General features: G+C 46.0%; 1 protein-coding gene across 1 annotated transcript in view; it reads right to left on the bottom strand.

Annotated features, from left to right (window-relative positions):
- Positions 1-22,809, bottom strand: part of GALNT12 (polypeptide N-acetylgalactosaminyltransferase 12) — a gene marked incomplete at its 5' end in the record, with an annotated part of 50,160 nt that overhangs the window by 20,578 nt on the left and 6,773 nt on the right. Inside the window, 5 exons of the mRNA XM_011993775.1 lie at positions 201-377; positions 1,980-2,097; positions 5,414-5,599; positions 10,677-10,866; positions 14,297-14,466. Of these exons, the coding sequence (XP_011849165.1) occupies positions 201-377; positions 1,980-2,097; positions 5,414-5,599; positions 10,677-10,866; positions 14,297-14,466 (841 nt within the window). The remainder of the gene's footprint in view (positions 1-200; positions 378-1,979; positions 2,098-5,413; positions 5,600-10,676; positions 10,867-14,296; positions 14,467-22,809) is intronic.

Genomic DNA, 22,809 nt, shown 5'->3' with positions numbered 1-22,809 from the left:
GGAATATAACAGCTGTAAATAACAAGATTTGACTGCATATAATTATTATAAATGGAGGAATAAATTCTCCCCATACTCGTATCTGAGCACCCAAATTATGCTCTATTTCTGGAACCAGATCAACTATGTTGGGGAAGCCACAATTAGCTGCTGTTGTTCAGATGAAGCCAGATGGAGTGCAGGTGGGCTGAGGAACTCACCAAGCGGGCATGGGGGTTGCGATGGTAGTAGAGCTCTTTAAATTCATCCATCCACACTTCAGCTGCACGCACACTGTTGGCCAGAGCCTTGTTGCGGGAGTAGGGAGCTTGCTTGGGGAAAACATGGCCAACATGGGAACACGGGTGTGTTTCCAGAATCCCACCACACTGCCAGATCTGCACACAGAGAAAAGGAGAGGTCAGGTGGTGAGCAGGGGATGAGCTGCAGGTCCATAGTATCTGCAGCAAGGACGCCAGGCACACACAAGGCATGATGGGCGCTGCCAAGATGCTCAGCCTCCATCGGGCAGGAGGCCACCTACCCAGCACACTCATGACACAGAATGTGGGTAAAGAGCAAGAAAGCAGCCCCCAAAACAAATAAGCTGTGGAAACCAAGACCCCAAAGTCCATGCACTAAAGCTCATGCACTTGACTCACAGGAGCATCCACAGAGACCTCACTGGCAACCCACTTACTCATTACAGAAAACACAGGCTCGATTACCTGATCTCCTAGCCACAGAAGATAGGAAAGCAGCAAGGAAGAAGAGAGGTTTGGAAGGGGGAAAGGAAGAGCTTCTAGAAACAGGTAGAGCAGCCTGACACCTAGGGAAGAGGCAGAGAGACCATTAAAAGCACACCCAAAGACTCAACAGGCGGAGGCATCTGAGCCCATCTCACACTGGGACCGAAGGCCTTGAACATCTCATTTTCCCAAAGATGGGACAACCAAGCCTAGCATCTGGTACTTATTATGGAGGGTGTGAGTCCTCAGTAGAAGGCCAAATTCTTGTTTATTCACAGTTTTTATGAGGGCAGAACACCATATAAAATATGATTAAAAATCTTAATTTTCCACTGAAAAGCACCAACATTCACACAAAGTTTTGATGTTTAAAATGTAAGACTTCATTAACTGGAAAATCTACTGAAATGCTAGGAGTTTTCCAATATGGTTTCCATGGGCCATGTAGAGTAGCATTGGTAGATAGGCTTGTTACAAAAAGCAGAATCTTGGTCCCACCCTAAAGCTATCAAATCTGGCTTTCTAGATTGTGCTTGTCAATCTGTCTTTCTAACAAGTTTACCCAGTAATTCTTATATGTGTTGGCTGGGTGCAGTGGCTCACGCCTACAATCCCAGCACTTTGGGAGGCCGAGGCGGGTGGATCACCTGAGGTCAGGAGTTCAAGATCATCCTGGCTGACAGGGTGAAACCCCGTCTCTACTAAAAATACAAAAATTAGCCAAGCGTGATGGCGCATGCCTGTAAACCCAGCTACTCAGGAGGCTGAGGCAGGAGAATCACTTCAACACGAGAGGCCGAGATGGCAGTGAACTGAGATCGTGCCACTGCGTTCCAGCCTGGGCGACAGAGCGAGACTCTGTCTCAAAAAAAAAAAAAGAAATTTTCACATCTGTCAAGGTTTGAAAGCCACTGTGCTAAATAAAGAGTCCACTTCATAAGGAATTAATCAAATAAAGGCTCCAGAAGACAGGATCAGGAGGAACCTAATCCTGAGCAAGTCACCTCTCTCCTGGTTTCACTTCCTCCTCTCCATAGAGTGAGAGAGAACTATGTGACTTGCAAGGCCCTTTCTGGCCCCAAATCTAGTAAAAGTACACTTTTTAAAGAGCTGAAACAAGAAGGCAAGCATGTTTATAGGATATGCATGTCATCATCTTTCAGGGTCCACCAGGCTCTCACAGCAAATCCCATCGTTCCCAAAGAGAGAATCAGTTAAGAACATGTCCAAAGAGAAGACTGGAATACTTACCCTAAAGGAGAATTCGAGGTTTTCTCCTCCCCAGACTTCCATTCCTGTATCATAAGACCCCAGATATTCAAAATATTTCTTACTCACAGCAAACAGCCCACCGGCCATTGTTGGAGACCTAAAAAAGTGTTACACCCATATTTCACTGTAGGCAGCAGGAAACCATCACAGTTACCCAACTACCTTCCCACCACGAGCCCTTTCATCTGTTCATCCATCATCTCTAAGCATACCCTGCCTTCACCTCCGTGCCCCACACTAGGCTGGGCCTGGAAGCACTGATGTACCCTACAGTCCCTGCCTTGAGGGGGCTCCCAGGCTTCTCAGCAGGCACTGTTGAGTACTGCTCAACAGTATTAGCACACAGTACTCTGTGTGTGCTAAATATGTTAACTAAAGTCAGCCGGGGCCCTGGGGGAACACTGAGGAGGGCAGGCGCAAAAGGGTAGGACTAGGTTCCCTGGAGGAGGCAAGGTCTGCAGGACAAAGGACAGTTAGCCAAGAAGAAGGGAAATGGAATGGTTCTCCAGCATGAGCAAAGGCTTAAGGGTGGGAGAAATCCAGGGACATTTAGAAGCACAGAGTACAAGGAGAAGAGAGAAGCAAGAGACCACATTCCAAGAGGAAGGGAGGCTCCAGGCCATGGTCATCTGAGGAGGTGTGATCTCACAAGGCAAGAACTCACAGATACCACTGAGAGGCCAGTACGCAGAAGACCCTAAAGGCGACTCTGGCATCTGAAAGCACCGGGAGGGCCAGGTCCTCTCCTGCTCGAGTGGTTTCCCCCACCAGGACCCCGCTAGCCAGCCTTGTTTCCCCCCACCCGCCACCCGCCACCAGGTTTATCTGGAAGCCAGCACTGACTTCAGAAACGGCCCACGGCTTCCAGCCTACACGGCAGAACACTGTAAGGTCAGCACGCCCCAGAGTTGCACAGGCAAAAGGATAAATGCAGAAATAGGGAAAAGGCCAGGTGTGGTGGCTCATACCTATAATCCCAGCACTTTGGGAGGCTGAGGCGGGCGGATCTCCTGAGGTCAGGAGTTCGAGACCAGCCTGGCCAATATGGCGAAACCCTGTCTCTACTAAAAAAATACAAAAATTAGCCACAGGTGGTGGGCACCTGTGCTCCCAGCTACTCAGGAGGCTAAGGCAGGAGAATCACTTGAATTCAGGAGGAAGAGTCTGCAGTGAGGCAAGATCGTGCCACTGCACTCCAGCCTGGGCGACAGAGCGAGACTCCAACTCAAAAAAAAAAAAGAAATAGGGAAAGAAAACATTGAGAGCACAACTGCTGAAAATGTTAACATCCTCCAGCATCGGGGCCTGCCCTGGACTCCAAGCGTGGCGTCAACTGAGAAGACAACAGCAACATCCCCAGTGGGAGGGAAGGTTCTAGAATACAAAGCACCTTCATGTGTGTTTATCCTAAAAACCTAGGAAATAGGCAGGGTGGATATGCTGGTACCTATTACACAGATGAGATAACTGAGGCACAGGGATATTATGGGATGGGGAGGATAGGTGCTCTGAGCATGTGGGGTAGGGGGGGCAATCCGAATTCATGGCCCCCCATGAATTCATGACAGGCTGCCGAAGTAGCCTGGATTAGAGCCTCCTACTCTGTGTCTCAGTTTCCAAACCTGTTCAGTGAGGGATTGAGCAGGATGTTCTCACTAAGGGCTCCTACAGAAGCCTGGGTGCCATTCTCAATTCCTTCCTTCCCCAATTCCCACTCAATTTCTCCCAATTCTTCCATCTTAACATCTCTGGAATCCACAGTGCCCACCATCTCCTGAACCATTGTTTCCGACCTGGAGGACTGCAGAGCCTCCTAATGGTATCCCTGCCCAAAATGGTCCCTCCAGGGCCCTCACCACATGGCACGCAGCACATGGTCAGGTCACTTCCTGCTCGGATCCCTTCAGTGGCTTCTATCTGCTCAGAGTCAGGTCCAAACCCCTTCCCTTGGCCCCACCCATCTCTCCAGCCTTATCTCTGGACACTCTCCTCGCTTGCTCCACTCCAGCCAGCAGCAGGTCATCTTAAGGTCAGGACTCTGGTGAAAGGATTCAGAAGCCCAACTGCCAAATGTGGATGCAGAACTAAGAGCCTCCTTCCGGTTCAACACACCAGTGGTGAGGCTGAAGTCCTGATCTCCTTCTGCCCAAATCCCACATCTGTCTCCCACTTGCTTCTGAACTTGGAAGGGGAGGAAGAAGCAAGGCTATCACTTCAACACCTCCAGAATGAGAGCTGCTGAGCCTCCCTTGGGCCCACTCTACTCAGACCTTGACTTACCCACTGGCCAGAGCGGGCTCTTCCACCTGCCATGGATCCACCCACACCCCAGGTCAAAGGGGCCTAACGATGTTTCCTCAAGAATGAACATATGACCAGCAATCCCCCTCCTAGGCATATACCCGAAAGAACGGAAAACAGGGACTAAAGCAGATAGAAGTACACCGATGTTCACGGCAGCATTATTTAACAATAACCAAAAGACAACCTAAGTGTCCACCAACAGAAGAATAAATAAACAAAATGTGGCATATATGTACAAAGGAATATCACTCAGCCATCGCAAGGAATGATGTTCTCTAGGAAGCTTGAAAACATGATGTTAAGTGAAAGAAGCCAATTACAAAAGGACAAATATCGTATGATTCCTCTTACATGGGGCACCTGAAAGAACAGAGGTTCCCAGGGGCTGCGAAGGGGAGAAAGGGAAGTTATTGCTTAGTTGGGGATATTTTCTGTGTGGGATGATGAAAAAGCCCTGGAAACAGGTAACGATTATGTTTGCACAATACTGTGAATGTGCTCGACGCCACTAAAATTGCATGCTTTATTTAATTTATTTATTTTTTATAGAGACAGGGTCTCGCTCTATCACCCTGGCTGGAGTGCAATTGCGTGATTGTAGCTCACCAAAGCCTTGAACTCCTCGACTCAAGCGATCCTCCTATCTCAGCCTTCCAGCTAGCTAGGCCTACAGATACACACTACCATGCTCGGCTAATCTTTATTTTTTTGTAGAGATAGGTTCTTGCTATGTTGCCCAGGCTGGTCTCAAACTCCTGGACTCAAGCAATCCTCCCACCTTGGCTTCCCAAAGTACTGGGATTATAGGCATGAGCCACCATGCTCAGCCTAAAATTACATACTTCAAAATGGTTAAAATGGTAAATTCTCTATGATGCATATTTTACCACAATTTAAAAATTAAATAAATAAAATATACCAACATAAAATTGACTTGTGTAGCAGACATGTTTAATAAAAATAAACAAATATTCTAGGCAAAAAAGTGGGAAGAGGAGAGGTAGTTAAGCTGACAGCTAATCATTCCACCCGAGGGCCTCCGCTGACAGGTCAGCCAGATGCAATGAGGCATGCTTAAAAAACAAGTCACCCAGAGGTCAGCTCCTGACCTGATGACATCGACGGGGGATCGCATCCGTATCCTCTCCCGCTCGGGAACCGTGTGCCACGTGAACACCAGCCTCCAGTCGAAACCGCCGATCTGGGGCTCCCCAGAGTTCCCCAGGTATTCGAAGGTGTTCCAGTCGATCACATCAATCACTGGGCACACAACTGCCGACTCCTCTTCATGGATCCTGAAAGCACCCAAGACATCCATCTGTCTCTCCTATTCAGACGGGCAGCAGGAAGACAATTGGGAAATTCAAGGGTGAATTCTTGTCTTCCTTCCAAAAAGAGGGAGGAACACCTGAGAAAGGCCTGCTTCTCTTATTCCAGGTGTCTGTAGCCGTGTCAGAGCCCTGGCAGGTGACCACCAAAGGGGGGAACTGGGGGCCAGGGAGGGCTTTAAAACAAAAAGTGCCATGACTTTAATATGCTCTGATTCTATCCACGTACATTCTGACCAAACACTCTATGATTTCAATTTCTCAGGAGTGCAAGAGGTTTAATCACAATGAAACATCTTAACATCAAGAAATACTTATCTCCTAAGAACAAAGGTGCACCCAGACCAAAGGGTCAGCTTTGGAATTAGAATATAAATTCTAATCCTCCTATTTATTTGCTGTGTGACATTAGCCAAGTCACCTAACTATGGCCTATGGTCACCTAACACAGAGCCTATGGCCTCAGTGGTAACACTGGAATTATAATATCCATTCAGAGGGTTAATGTGAAGATTTCCTGGGAAAATGTTTCTAAGATGGCTGGCAGAGAACCTGAAACTATTGCTATTTTTTTTTTTATTTTTGTTATTGTGAAATATCACACATAGTGAAAAATGCTATAATTTCCTTTTGCAGGTATTAGCCTGTGTGTTAGTTTCAACTGTTCTCTCCACAACGTTATTACAAATCTGGCCATCCCTCAGCATGCTTCCAGGCCGTGTTTCTTTGCATTTGACACCACACCAGGAAAGATGGACTGAGACTAGACCACGTGTGAACACAAGATTTCCTTGAGTACATTTTGAGGAATGTTGTCTGGAATTTGAGACCCAAATCTCCTAAGAGTCACACCACACAGGACAATGAAACAGAGATCAACCAGAGTCAAGCTTTCAGTGTCCTCAGAATGGTGTGAGTCACGCCACACAGGACAATGAAACAGAGATCAACCAGACTCGAGCTTTCACTGTCCTTAGAATGACACCAGAAAGTCAGAGGGGACATTAGAAATACCACTGTGGGGTAAGAATGACAACTATCGGGGAAATTGCACTCTTCAGGACAGGTTGCACAAGACAGAGTCTCAGATCTGTGAGTTCCCCAAATTGAGGAACTTGCATACTAGGTATCCACCAACATCTGCTTATTTAGACATTGAGGGCATTATTTAAAAGGTTGAAAGGGCCAATATCAGACCTGCTGGGCAAGTTCCAGCTGGCCGCTGGCAAAGGCCAGCTCCCCCAGGAACTGATGGCTTGTGATCAAGCTGGCTGGAACCACAGACAGCCTAATTTTTACAAGAAGGGGAAAACTGGGGAATGCTGCACCAGCATTGGAGTATAGGACTCCCAGTCCTGGCTGGAGAATGTGCAGGACCCACAGGGATGCTATTGGCGTCTGGGCCAGAACCATTCTCCACTGCACAGGGCTAATCTGCAGGATACTTGGCCTCCCTGATACACAAAATGCCAGGAATCCTACCTGGTTGACATGACAACCAAGAATACCCTCCCACATTTCCAAAAGCCCCTGGATGGAAAGGGTTACCACTCCTGTCTGGGGCCACCTTAGGGACAGTCCATAGTCTGATATGTCCCAATGCTGGTGCACACCAAAGTCCCCTGGGGAGCTTTTGAAACATGCAGAAGCTGAGACCCCAGCCCCAAGAGTCAGATCCAAATGGGACCAGGCATTGGTGTGTCTAAAAAGCTCCCCAGGTTGAACCGGTATACACCGTTGGTGGGAATGTAAATTAGTACAACCTGTATGGACAACAGTTTGGAGGTCCCTCAAAAAACTAAAAATAGAGCTACCATATGATCCTGCAATTCTACTCCTAAGTACATATATCCCAAAGAAAGGAAATCAGTGTATCGAAAAGATATCTGCACTCTCATGTTCATTGCAGCACTATTCACAATAACCAAGATTGGGAAGCAACCTCAGTGTCTATCAACAGATGAATGGATAAAGGATATGTGGTGCATATACTCACAATAGAGTACTATTCATCCGTAAAAAAGAATGAGGTGCTGTCATTTGCAACAACATGGATGGAACTGGAGGTCATTATGTTAGGTGAAACAAGCTAGGCACAGAAAGACAAACTTTGCATGTTTTCACTTATTTGTGGGAGCTAAAACGTAAAACAATTGAACTCATGTAGACAGAGAGCAGAAGGATGGTTACCAGAGGTTGGGAAGGGTAGTTGGCTGGGGGACTAGGGATGGTTAATGGGTACAAAAAAATAGAAAGAATGAATAAGATGTACTAGTTGCTAGCACAACAAAGTAACTATAGTAAAAAAAAAATAATTTAATTGTACAGTTAAAAATAACTGGGTGGGCATGGTAGTTCATGCCTGTAATCCCAGCACTTTGGGAGGCTGAGATGGGCAAATCACTTGAGGTCAGGAGTTTGAGACCAGCCTGGCCAACATGGTGAAACCTCATCTCTACTAAAAATGCAAAAATTAGCCTGGCATGGTGGTGCACGCCTGTAATCCCAGCTACTCGGGAGGCTGAGTCAGGAGAACCATTTGAACCTGGGAGGCAGAGGCTGCAGTGAGCCGAGATCACCCTACTGTACTCTAGCCTGGGCAACAGAGCGAGACTCTGTCATAGATAGATGGATAGAGAGATAGAGAGAGAGAGAGAGAGAGAGAGAGAGATAAAAAAAATACTAAGAGTATGACTGGGCCAGGTGCAGTGGCTCATGCCTATAATCCCAGCACTTTGGGAGGCTGAGGCGGGTGGATCACTGAGGTTAAGAGTTTGAGACCAACCTGGCCAACATGGTGAAATTCTGTCCCTACTAAAAATACAAAAATTAGCTGGGCATGGTGGCACGTGCCTGTAGTCCCAGCTACTCAGGAAACTAAGGCAGGAGAATTGCTTGAACTTGGGAGGCAGAGGTCGCAGTAAGCCAATATCATGCCACTGCCCTCCAGCCTGGGAGACAGAGTAAGACTCTGTCTAAAAAATAATAATAATAAAAATTTAAAAAAAGAGTATGAGTGGATTATTAGTAACATAAAGATAAATGCTTGAGGGGATGCATATCCCATTTACTCTGATGTGAGTATTATGCATTGCATGCCTGTATCAAAATATCTCATGTACCCCATAAATATATACACCTACTATTTACCCACAAAAATTAAAAATTAAAATATATATATTTTTAAAGTTCCCCAGGTATTTCTAATAGACGACCGAAGTGGAAAATCCCCTCATCTACAGGCATGCAGCAAGGAGGGGGCTGGCCCGTGTCCAAAGGGTGGGAGGAAGAGGAATTCTAAAAGCATTAATCCATCAGTTGAAGAGAAAGAAATGTCCTCTCCCCATGACTTCAGACCTGCGTAGAGGTGGTCATCTACGAGTGCAGTGGGGGAACAGAGGAGGGGGAGCCCACTGGTCCAGGTTACAGAGGGAGCACTCGGCCATAACTGTGCTCTAAATAGTCTCCAGCTCTATCACAGGCCAGAGGGGCCTCAAATCTGCTGCTGGGGAAGTTCATCAGAGCTGAGGAGGAGAAAGAGATAGCTATAGCACCCGCAGCTGACAAGAAGCCAGGACAGTAGGAAGTGGCAGGGCAGGGGGCAGCTGGGTCACACCCAGAAAGAAAGGCAAGTGGGTCCCCAGCTCTTCCAGACAACCCTACCAACCACAATGTTGGTGTCTGTGGGGAAGCAGTTTCCCAGCTGCAGAGACCCTGCCCCTCCAGCCCTTTGCCTGTTCCACAGAGGGGAAGCCAAGCAAAGATCCCTTCCTTCCTCTCCCACCTGGGGAGCTCCTGGTTGGCCCGCCCAGCTCCTGACTTCCATGACACAGAAACAGAAAGGGCAGAGAGACGAGGCAGAGCATGGGGAGGAAAGAGACAGAAGGAAACGAAAATTGGGCCCCAGTAGATGGTGGTTTCTTGATGGGGGAAGGTAGGAGGGTGAGAGTGAGATGCCGTGGAACAGCAAGGACAATGGCCTTGAGAACAGGGCCACATTATAACTTTCAGGGTCCCTTCCTCTAGAACAAGCAGACAGATTAAAAAGCATATTTTATGACTATACTGGTATAAAGACAAATACAGGCCGGGCGCGGTGGCTCACGCCTGTAATCCCAGCTCTCAGGGAGGCAGAGGTGGGAGGATAGCTTGAGCCCAGGAGTTCGAGACCTGCCTGGGTAATATAGCGAGACCCCGTTCTCCACCAAAAAAAAAAAAAAAAAAAGACAAAAAAATAATAATAAAGACAAATACAATCCATGCTAGATTCATTATTACATACTCATTATTATAATATTCATTTTTCCCTTCTGATTTTAAAAGAAATACATAACATTTATGTGGGTTCCTTCCAGTTTCATGGGCCCTAGGCATTGTTCCTCCTGGGTGTGAGGGATAAGCCAGCCCTGCTTGAAAGAAATACATCGAAATGTGTATTCTCTAGGAGTGCCATTCTACTTGATTGAGGATTTTTAAAACTGTCTTGGTTGATGATACTTCCTCAGTTTTCTGCAACAAGCTCAGATAAGAAAGAATAATAAGGCCGGGTGTGGTGGCTCACGCTTGAGGTCAGGAGTTTGAGACCAGCCTGACCAAAGTGGTGAAACCCCATCTCTACCAAAAATACAAAATTAGCCGGGTGTGGTGGTGCATGCCTGTAATCTCAGCTACTCTGGAGGCTGAGGCAGGAAAATCACTTGAACCCGGGGCGGAGGTTGCAGTAAGCCGAGATCAGCCATTGCACTCCAGCCTGGGCAACAAGAGTGAAACTGTCTCAAAAAAATAAAAATAAAAAAGAAGAAATAATAAAAGCAAACAGTGACACAGGGCCTCCTCCAGCTGGCACTCACAAGCAGCTGCCATGCACTAAATCATTTAATAGCCTCAACAGCCTAACGAAGCAGGGACTGCTCTCCTGCCCAGTGACAGAGGAGCAGCTGAGCCCAGGCAACCCGTTAACCCTCAAGGGACATGATGAGTCTGTTCCTCATGCTACCTACACCAGGTAACACGCCGTCTCTCCCGTGGTGGGCGGCTCACGCACCTCTGCAGCAGCGGCTCCAGCCACCCCTCGTGGCACTCACAGTGACAGTCTAGGAAGGTCAGGACATCGCCCCTCGCCGCAGACGCCCCCAGCAGCCGGGCTCGCACCAGGCCCTCTCTCTTGTTGGCGCGGATCAGGCGTACCTTGGGCAGTCCCGAAAGCTCATTGGCCAAGCGCTCCTTCAGGTGCTCTAGGGAGGCAAACAAAGCAACAGAGGTCACCGTGACAATCTTGGAGGAGTGCCTCATCCCAAGCTGGGGCCTTCTGGACCTCTGTGTCCCAAACAGAAGATGAAACAGACAGGTGCCTCCTTTGCTCTGCCACCTGGAACATCCTCACCTCACCCAGAACCAAGGTTGGAGGTGCTCTGAAGGCCAGAAGGAGGTTGGGGGAGGAATTCCAGAACCACCATTTGCTCCCCATCAAAACACATGCACGTTGAATTGTGCACTTCAAATGGGTGAATTGAATGGTGTGTGAATATATTTCAATAAAGCTGTTACAAAAAATGCTTTACAGTTTTGACTCATGAGCATTTAAAAAGCAAAAAACACATGAACCATCTAATTGCAATTTTTATAAAAACAGTAGTTATGCTAATAGAAATTTTCTCAAGAGTACTTTACAGTTTCAGTAGTAGTCACAATAATAATAGCAGCTAAAACTAAAGAGGACTTGCTGTGCCAAGTACTACCGAGGCGATTTCTAGATAACCCATCTGATCCTCATAACAATCCTCTGAGGCAGGTACTAGTATTATCCCCATTTCACAGATGAGGGCACTGAGGCTGGGAAGGCTAAGTAACTTGCCCAAGGTCATAGAGTAAGTAAGTTGAAGAGCCATGAGGGCAACCCGGCTCCAAATTCTACAAGCTAACGCTACTGCCCAGAGCAGCCACCAGAGTGACAGCCTGTCTATAAATAAATCAATAAATAAAAGCATTCATTGGTTGATTTTTTTTTTTTTTTTTTTGAGACAGGGTCTCACTGTGTCAGCCAGGCTAGAGTGCAGTGGTGCAATCACAGCTCAACCTCAACACAGCAGCCTCAACCTCTTGGGCTCAAGTGATCTTCCCACCTCAGCCTCCCAAGTAGCTGGGACTACAGGCGTGCGCCACCACACCTAGCTACTTTTTAAATTTTTTGTAGAGGTAGGGTCTTCCTATGCTTCCCAGGCTGGTCTCAAATTCCCGGGCTCAAGCAATCCTCCCGCCTTGGCCTCCCAAAGTGCTGGGATTACAGGCATGAGCCACCGCACCCAGCCAATTTTTTAAAAAATCCAAATTATAACCACAAATGAGTTGATGGCAGGAATGAGGCAGGTAACTTTGCAAGCAAAGCTAATTAGCTACAGTACCCAGTGAATCCATGAGTGCAGCGTGGCTGCCCTGCACTCATGATGGATCTTGTCAGTGTTAATTTTATGTTTGCCTGAACTGTCTCCCTGCATCTGGGAAGGCCTGACACCCTTTCATCAAGCTCACACTGACACTGCAGAAATGGTGGGGAGGGGAGGCAGGGCAGGACCTCCTAACTCACTACAGGTTAAAGCGGGACATCACGCCTGTTGTCCCAAGTTCCCACAATGACAGGAAGGGAAGCTTGGTCCACATTGCCTCACATTTTTATGAGAGAATTGAGATGTGTCAGAGGAATTCATGCGGTATTCCTGCCTGCTGAGGCGCTATTTAATCCCATTATGATAAAATAAATAATCTGCTCTTTGCTTTTAGATTAATATATTTGTGAAATGCTGTTTTTTTATTTTGCAACTTTTTAAACATTATAAAAATAGAAATTATCATCTAACAAGAGCTCACTAAATGCCAAGCACCTACCCAGCACGTTACCCTGTTCATCTCATTCAACACTCGTGATGATCCTACAAGGTAGAAGCTATTATTATTCCCATTTTATAGAGGCTGAAGCCAAGTTTGAAACTGGTTAGGGTCATTGCTCAAAGTTGTATAGTCGCTAGGGGTTAGAGGGGGATTCAAGCTCATGCAGTGTGGCCCAGAACCAGTGTCTACACAGAGAGATTTAAAATAACCCTGGGGGAAAATGGAAAAAGGAAATGTAGAGGAGCACCTACTATGTGCCAGCTGCTACATGAGGTTCTGACCTATACATGATCCCATTTATTCCCCACTGTTATTCTCTTGAGATAGGTGCGGACAGACTCATTCACAGGTGAGAAACCAAGGCTCAGAAAAGACAAGCAACTCACCCAAGGCGCTATAACTGGATCACGGGAAAGCTCACCTCAGACCCAGGTGCCCTAACCCCAGAACCTAACACCTTCTAGGCTACAGTCAGCACGAAACCCCAGCCTGGCTTACCCCAGCCTGGCTTACACACTGTCACAGACACTGCTCCTTGTGCCTTAAACCCATTCTCCCTGTGACCTGTAACTGAGCACACAGCCAGCAGGATAAAGGTCACAGCTCCCAGCCTCCCTTGCAGCTACACGTGGCCAGGCAACCACGCTCTGCTCAATGGGATGTGTGGAGAACTTCCAAGCAGTGCCCTCAGGAGGAAGGGTGTGGCTCTCCTTCCCCTTTAAGCCTTCTGGTTGAACAGAGTGAGCAGGAGGTGAAAAGCCAGCCCGGTCCACAAGGACCAAGGCAGCAGAGCACCCTAGAGAAGGTGGGAACAGGCGCAGAAGGAGCTGAGGCCCCATTCACCAAGGAGCCACCACACCCATTCTAGACTAGCACACCAGATTTGTGATGTGAGAAGTCTATTTTTATCTTGTGTGAGTCACTATTGAGTCTGTGAAAACAGCCCAATGCACATGCCTATTAGAACACAGAGGCCAGTTTTGAAGTCAGAGCAAGTGCAGTGTCTGAGGCAGCAGATGCCCCATCAGCAGGGATTGCTTCCCTTTGAGACAGGCTGTAGAGACTAAGCCCACAGCTCTACCTGCTGTTATAGCCTTGACACTTGCCCTTGGTTAAGCTTAGCTGCTCTCACTTCAGCTAGCCCAAGGATTCACGGGCTGATGCTACTCCACTGGCCAGTTCCGGCCAAGCCAAGACTCTGCTACATGTGGGCGCCACAGAGGACCCTCCACCCTTCTTTGCCTCCATCCTCACCCAGCCCCTCCCCTGCCATCGACCATTCCCCACACAGCTGGCTCAGCGAGCTCCTCAGATGGACCTAGACCTTACTGTCCCCAAAGCTCCCCATCAAGCTCACACTTAAGCCTCAACCCTTATGGCGGCCTCCAAGGCCCTACCAGATCTGGCCCTGCCCATCCTGCAACCTCACCTCCTAAATCACCTCCACTGGCCAATGGTTGTCCCAGAAACTGCCCAGAGAATGCCCTGCTCCTTCCAGTTTCCCACAGCTGCTGTTTCTGGGCTACTATCTCTGATGTCTTCTTTGGGTGCAGGGGGACACAGGAAGCCCATCCTTACTGGGCCTACTTGAATGCCCCGCTCCTTCCAGTTTCCATGCCTGCTGTTTCTGGGCTGCTATCCCGAGGTCTTCTTTGGGTGCGGGGGACACAGGAAGCCCATCCTTACTGGGTCTACTCTAGCCCTCCTGCATCCCAGTCTTACCTCCCAGACACTGCCACAGAAGAACAGGCTCTTCCCAGAGCCCTGGCCAGGACTCACCTCTATCACTGTAGTCATCTACAAGGATCACTTCTTCTAGCAGGATATCCGGGGATGTCTCAAGGACACTGTAAACTGTCCGAAGGAGAGTTGACCAGGCTTCATTATAAAATGCTATGATAACAGATGTCCTGGGCAAATTATCATAATCATATTTCTTCTCTTTGCACCTGCAAATACAGCACAACTTCAGAAACTGAGGATCTAGCCCAGGCTGGCACTGGGGATGGAGTGACGAAGGGGACATCGGTTTATGGTCCCCTGGGGAAGGGGACATAATCTGCTGAAAGATCTTCCGGAGCTCCCCTTTTGGCAGTAGGGGCCCCAGCAGACTCCAAGAAAGGTCCTAACCATGATACCCACCTAGCTTTTACTGTGGAATATTGTTCTAAGCTGTCAAGCAACTTTTGGATTTGAGTAACATACAAACCAGGCAGAATCAGAAGGAAGGGAATTGGCACTTCTTTCTTCCCCATCGCCCTCCTCTCTGTCTACCCTGCCCCAATCTCACTCCCAGACCTTTGCTCAGACTGTTCCCTCTGCCTGGAATGCCCCTTCCTCCCTTCTCTAGTTGGCAAGCTCCCAGCTCAGGCCTGTTCTCCTTTGTGAACTACCTGGGACCACCTATCTCAGGCAGTTGTTATCTCCTCAATGCTCCTCCAGCACCCGGCCCACCTCCATCTCAGCATGCACCACTCACAGTATTCTGAGTCCTCATGTACCACTGTACCACTCCCTACCTTCTCCCAGCATCCAATACTGTCTAGGCTTAGCAAAGGTGGTATCCTAAATGCATAAACTAGAATTGGGGCTAGGACCTATGAACACTCCAGGAAGGACTCTGCAGAGGACACTGGTTACCTCCCCAAAATCCCCACTGCCACCCACCCCCCAAGATGTGGTAGTCATGTGGTGGGGTGAGGCTGAGCCCACTCAACGCCAGCAGTGGGCCTGACTGGCAGTGATTAGAACCAATAAGCTCCCTCTTTGTTTAGCAATTTGCTGTCACTTTGAACTGAAGGTTCCCTGGTTGACACAGAATTCTATCCTGAGTGACTGATGACAAATTCCCAGTGTCATGGGACTGACTAAGGGGCAGTACCTGGAGACCATCAGTGGGAAGCAGCTGATGGCAAGGTGGGAGAGCAACACCATGGGGATACCAGAAGGGGCAGAGTTTGAATGCTGGGGGCTGGCCAAAGGTTAGACCAAGAGATCAGTTAGATATTCAAGAAGGGCGTGAAATGCTGGAGACCAGCCAGGCTCCCTGGATTGCTAAGGCAAGGCCTTCCCAGATAAGTTAAGTGACAGATCAAAGAGGACAGGAGCAAAGATGCCAAACTAGGCAGGAGGAGGAGGGAAACTGACATCTGCTGTCTACCACATGCCAGCATTGTGTTACTGGGCCCTTTATCAGTCAGTCACCAAAAACTTCCTGAGCACCTACTGTGTGCCAGATAGGCCAGGCCCCTGCTCCCATGGAGCTCATATTCAGGGGACAGTAATCAACTAAACAAACAAATCAGGAATTCAGAAAGTGGTAGTGCTATGGAAAATGGAAAGGAGAGTGATGAAAGAGAACAACTTTGAAACTATGGAAGTGAGAAACAGAGGAGTGCAGAGGGGGAAGGAGAGCAACTATAGGACAGGTAATCTGGGAGCGGCACTTGGAGGAGGTGACATTTAGGATGAGACCGGAATGATGAGCCCCATGAAAAGTTAGGGAAGAGCCCTTAGCATACAAAAGTATTTGTTTTTTCCTCTTTTACTTAACTATTAGAATTTTGTTTTGTTTTGTTTGTTTTTGAGACTGAGTCTCGCTCTGTTGCTCAGGCTGGAGCACAGTGGCACGATCTCGGCTCACTGCAAGCTCTGCCTCCTGGGTTCACATTATTATCCCACCTCAGCCTCCCGAGTAGCTGGGACTACAAGTGCCCACCACCACGCCCGGCTAATTTTGTTTTTGTATCGTTAGTAGAGACGGGGTTTCACTGTGTTAGCCAGGATGGTCTTGATCTCCTGACTTCGTGATCTGCCCACCTCGGCCTCCCAAAGTGCTGGGATTACAGGCGTGAGCCACCGTGCCTGGCCAGAAATTTCAACATTAAAAAAGCAGAACAGGGCCGGGGACAATGGCTCACACCTGTAATCCCAGCACTTTCAGAGCCTGAGGCCAGCAGATCACTTGAGGCCAGGAGTTCGAGACCAGCCTGACCAACATGGCGAAACCCCATCTCTACTAAAAATACAAAAATGAGCCAGGCATGGTGGCACATGCCTGTAATCCCAGCTACTCGGGGAGCTGAGGCATGAGCATCACTTGAACCCCAGGAGAGGGGGGTGGCAGTGAGCCAAGATTGTGCCACTGTACTCTCAATTCATCTATGTCAACACCACTCCCTCTGCCCCAGATTATTTGTAAAGAAAATCCAGTATATTGTAGCATCTAAAAATAGTTCAATATGTGTCTCTAACAGGTAAGGACTCCTTTTAAATACACATAGTAACTTTGTCATACCTTAGAAAATTACTTTTGTGCTCCAGTCTACAGTATTTCAACAAAGTGGAGCAGCCCTGGGTTGGAAGACACGACATTTTTTAATGAACCAATAAGAAGAGATACCACCCCACACTCGTCAAAATGACCATTATTAAAAAGTCAAAAAACAACAGATGCTGGCGAAGTTGTGGAGAAAGAGGAAAGCTTTTACACTGCTGGTGGGAGTATAAATTAGTTCAACTATTGGGGAAGAGAGTGTGGCGATTCCTCAAAGACTTAGAGGCAGGAATGCCATTTGACCCAGCAATTCCATTACTGGGGACACACCCAGTGGAATACAAATCATTCTACTATAAAGATATATGCACGCATATGTTCATTGCAGTATTATGCACAATAGCAAAGACATGGAATCAATCTAAATGCCCATCGATGAAAGAAAATGTGGTATATATATACCACGGAATGCTACACAGCCATAAAAAGGAATGAGATTATGTCTTTTGCAGGGACATGGATGGAGTTGGAAGCCATCATCCTCAGCAAACTAATGCAGGAACAGAAAACCAAATACCACATGTTCTCACTTAAAAGTGAGAGCTGAATGATGAGAACACATGGATACATGGAGGGGAACAACACTCACTGGGAACTGTTGTGGGGGGTGGGAGGAGGGAGAGCATCAGGAAGAATAGCTAATGCGTGCTGGGCTTAATACCTAGGTGATAAGATGGTCTGTACAGCAAACCACCATGGCACACGTTTACCTATGTAACAAACCTGTACATCCTGCACAGGTACCTATAAACTGAAAAGCGGGGGGAAAAAAAGACAAGTGCTGCCTAGCATAACGGTAAGATGCATTGATTTTTAAGACACATGCTAATTTTAGAAATGTTGAAATGTGGGAAAAAATGCGCCTCTGAATTGATGACATGTAGTACTTCATTTTACCTTCAAGACGACTTCCTATGTTAGCATTTATTGTTCCCATGTTAAAGGCTAAGAAAGGTGGAGTGACTTGGTCGGTTCACAGAGCACATGCTAGTGTGTACCGGGCTGAGATCTTTGTGTCGAGGGATCTCGTTGCAGGGTTCTAGCTTGTTCCTTCTACCCAACAGGAGGCTCAGGTGGGCCATCTGAATCTAAAGATCCCTGTATCACATCTCCCCACCTGGCCTTCCCTCCCACCAAGATAAGGACAATTTCTCTTCTCCTTCTCAGAGTCCAGGGTCCTCTTCCCTGGAATGAGTTCCAGGTCCCTCTTGCTAATGCCAGGACAGCCTCTACAGCAAGTTCCAAGGCTCCCTGGCAGTGGCGTTGCTCTGCTGTCACTGGGATGATTTCCCTTCAGCTGTGAACAGGCTTATCTGAGAATCTCTGATAGGGGCTGGGGCTGTTCTCGCCAGCTTTATATACTCACCCCTGCTGCATCTGGAGGCCCTGCTCTGGGTGCTTGAGAAAAGGTCAGCCCAGGCTGGAAGCATGAAAGCTGTGGTGTGGGGAAGACACTGGGCATCCCCACCAGCACCTAGCCAGCCAGGAGTCGAATCCCCAGACACCATAGGCTTTCAACTCATGCAAGTAGTTAACTTAGCACTGACCCTGTGGAAGGCTTTGTGCTCCAGAGAAGGGAGTCTGATCCACATTCAAAGGGAGGAGAAAGCGGCTCCATCTCTTGGACAGAGGCTATCAGAGAATTTGTGGATATATTTTAAAACTACCACACATGAAAAGCAGGAGAAACAGTGTATGACTTCCAAGACTACATCATAAAACACTGATGATTCCTCTTTGTTTCCTCAATGGAATGTATCATCCATTCTGGAGCAAGCCGGCTGCCATGCTGTGAGGATACTCAAGCAGCCCTATGGAGAAGTCTATGTGGCAAGCAACTGAGGTTTCCTGCCAACAGCCAGTACAATCTATCCAGCCACGTGAATGAGCCATTTTGGAATCAGAACCTCCAGCCCCACCCAATTATGCCTTCAGGGGATCAAAATCCCAAGTGACATCTTGGCTATAATCTCAAGAGAGATTCCAAGCCAGAACCACCCAGTTAAGCTATTCCTAAATTCCTAGTCCATAGAAACTGTGTGAAATAACAAGTGTTTATTGCTATTTTAAGCCACTAAATTTTGTGGTAATACACACCATAAAATAAATCACAAGGAAAGTATCTGACAGACCTAAACTGAGACATTTTATAAACCAATGGGGTTACTGGATTAGGAAGGAAAAATCTTGCTACAAAAGTTGGGACAGCTGGCCGGGCACGGTGGCTCACACCTGTAATCCCAGCACTTTGGGAGGCCGAGGCGGGCGGATCACCTGAGGTCAGGAGTTTGAGACAAGCCTGACCAACATGGTGAAACCCCATCTCTACTAAAAGTACAAAAAAATTAGCTGGGCATGGAGGTGCCTGCCTGTAATCCCAGCTACTCAGGAGGCTGAGGCAGGAGAATCGCTTGAACCCAGGAGGGTTGCAGTGAGCCAAGATCACTCCATTGCACTCCAGACTGGGCAGCAGAGCGAGACTTCGTCTTAAAAAAAAAAAAAAAAGAAAAAAGTTGGGACAGCTATAGACATCCAATATTGGATAAATATCCTGAACTTGATATTACATCACGGTATCATGAGAGAATGTCCTTGTTCTTTGAAAATACATGCTGAAGTAGAGACAGGTAAAGAACTGTTATTTCTGTAACTTACTCTCAAATGTGTATAATATTAGAGTAGACATACAGAAAGAGAAAAAGTAAGTAAATGGGCCAAAACAATAATGGGTGGATCTAGGCGGAGGATTTATAGAAGTTTGTTATGCTAGTCTCATAAATTTTCTCCAGGTTTAAATTTTTCCAAATTAAAACTTAAATATAAAAAGAGGGAAAAAAGGTCTAATGTTGTGAAGGATACACCCAAACACCAAGTCCATTCTGATCTATAGCTATGTATCTCAATTTTAGTAGCCTTTACAAATGCCCTCCTCAATCTCATTATTTCTCATATCTACCAAAACATCCCCACTCTGGGCCGGGTGCGGTGGCTCATGCCTATAATCCCAGCACTTTGGGAGGCGGAGGTGGGTGGATCACGAGGTCAGGAGTTCAAGACCAGCCTGGCCAACATAGTGAAACCCTGTCTCTACTAAAAATACAAAAATTGGCCAAATGTGGTGGTGGGCGCCTATAGTCCCAGCTACTAGGGAGGCTGAGGCAGGAGAATTGCTTGAACCTGGGAGGCGGAGGTTGCAGTGAGCCGAGATTGTGCCATTGCACTCCAGCTTGGGCAACAAGAGCGAAACTGCGTCTCAAAAAAAACACAAAACAAAAAACAAAAAACGAAAACAAAAAGAAACATCCTCCCTCCAACAAACACATGTTATAGCAAATGGTAAACATATGTGTGTGTTATAAAAATATTAATAACTATGTCTTGATTATTAAGCCCCTGAGTACTAGACAGGATGCATAGAAAAGCTAGATTGTGTTGAGTTGTAGCCCACCAGGAGCCTTAGAAAGAATTAACTGTGAGGCTGGGCATGGTGGCTCACACTTGTAATCCCAGCATTTTGAGAGGCCAAGGCAGGAGGATAGCTTGAGCCCAGGAGTTGGAAATCAGCCTGGGCAACATGGCAAAAACAGGTCTCTACCAAAAATACAAAAATTAGCTGGACATGGTGGCACACACCTGTAGTCCCAGCTACTCAGGAGGCTGAGGTGGAAGGATGGTTTGAGCCGGGGAGGCGGGGTGGCAGTGAGCTGAGATGGCGCCATTGTGCTCCAGCCTGGGCAACACAGTCAGATCCTATTACAAAAAAAAAAAAAAAACCAAAAAGACAAAAAGAAAAATTAATTGCTCACACTACATGAAAAACAAAAGTGTTTTTGTGAAACCTAAAATAAAGATTTTTTTTCTTAAGATGCTGCTAAAACTTTGTTTCAAATATGCACAAGTTCAAGAGAAATAAGTGACAATAAGGACGGTGAAGTGAGGTTTTCAAAGTGAAGTGCATTCAGTGTAAAGAACTATCCTTTAGTCTGAAATCACATCCCTACTATTTTGGATGAAAATTTATTTCTTCTCTGCTTGACAAAACAGAGTTAGAACTATATGTCAGCCCTGCTTTTTTTTTTTGTTTTTTGTTTTTTATGTGTTTCCACTAAAACCAATGGCCTACGGCCACCATTCTGGAATGTCTAGATGGGCTCTTTATTTGTGTCATCTAAATCACAAGAAGGCTGGGTAGCACTTTTCAATTAACATTCAGAGCTTTAAAATGTTCCTCTTTTATTTGATCTCATATCACTATACATAAACATTTCTTGCCTAAGTAAATAATCAGAATACCCTGAAGGAGGCTTGTTCTAAAATTTTTTCTTTGTAACATTATTTATAATAGCAAAAAGTTGTAAACAATTTCAACGTCCAACAAGAAGAAAATATAGTATAGTATGGCTGCATGAGGAAATCATGGCCATGTATTTTCAGCACGCCTTGTACTTTACCTGGTAATAACTGCACCCTTTGTTGAGTGCTTACTACATGAGAGGCACCATGTAAAACAACAAAATAACTTTTTTAGAGAATATTTAATGATAAAGGAAAATGGTCACACTATAATGTTAAATCAAAAAGACAGGGTAGAAATCTACAAATAGCCAGTTCGAGAAACAACCACGTGTATGTGAGTGCGTTCACACATAAACAATAAACAATAGAAATATGCCAAAATGATATCAATGGTGATCTCTAAGAAGTGAGATTAATACTGATTCTTATTTAATTTTTTTATATTTTTGTGCATTCTAACATTGTCCTAAAGTGAACAACTACAATTTTCATAATCACAAAGAAACATCATTTTTTAAAGATTAAAGATTAGATCATGTTTCTTTAGCTCCTCATAGCAAATGCCTTCATTGATCAATAATTTAATACTCTACCCTTTCTCATTTTCTTGTCCTGGTATAGTTTGTTTCTTTTTTGAAAACATCTCCTAAAGGCATTCTGTTTTACGAGGTTCAATACCCAATGTTCCTTGACTTACAGTGGGGTTACATCCCAATAAACTCATCATAAGTTGAAAACATTCCAAGTAGAAAATGCATTTAATACACCTAACCTACTAAACATCACAGCTTAGCCTAGCCTATCTTAAATGTGTTCAGAACACTTCCATTAGTCTACAGTTGGGCAAAATCATCTAACACAAACCTACTGTATAATAAAGTATTGGACATCTCATAGAATTTATCAAATATGTATCAAAAGTGAAAACCAGAATGGTTGCATGGGTACTATGATAGAGTTGAAAAATTTTAAGTGAAACCATCTTAAATCGGAGATTGTCTGTATATCTTTTTGAAATGTCTCTAAGTTTGCTTCCAGAAAAAAACACTTTCTCCTTTTCCTGACTGATAAAAGCTGTGCATCCTTTGATCATACAAAGACAGCTAAGGATCACTTTAGGGTTCCACTTCTGCCTTGAGGACAAAAGGAAGCTCAGAACTGGATTTAATGCCACATCACAGCACACAATCATTTCCCTTCGTTTCTGGTATATTACATTTGCGTTGTAAGGGTAGAGACTGAGTTGTGTCTGTCTCTGTATTTTCAGCACGACTTGTTCTTTACCTGGTAATAACAGTACCATTTGTTGAGTGCTTACTACAGGAGAGGCACCATATAAGCATTTTATACACATTACTTCATGTAGCCTTTATAACAACTCTACTGGGTAGGGACTACAACAATCTCTGCTAGTAGAATATTTATTTATGTATTATATGGATATGAATGAATTAATGGATGCAGTTAATGCCTCTTGAACTTCATTTTTTTTTTTTTTTTTTTTTTTTTAAGACAGGGTCTCACTCTGTCACCCAGGCTGGAGTTCTGTGGTGAGATCAGAGCTCGTTGAGTAGACGTATAATCTTTACATCCAAAGATTAATAAAAGATGTATTTTAGTTTGATGGGAGTTTTTTTTCTTTTTTTTTTTTTTTTAGCTT

This window comes from Mandrillus leucophaeus, unplaced genomic scaffold, assembly GCF_000951045.1.
Source record: "Mandrillus leucophaeus isolate KB7577 unplaced genomic scaffold, Mleu.le_1.0 Scaffold433, whole genome shotgun sequence".
In the NCBI taxonomy this organism is placed as follows: Eukaryota; Metazoa; Chordata; class Mammalia; order Primates; family Cercopithecidae; genus Mandrillus; species Mandrillus leucophaeus.
The sequence above is the reverse complement of the archived record's forward strand: the minus strand, read 5'-3'. Positions and strand labels throughout refer to the sequence as shown.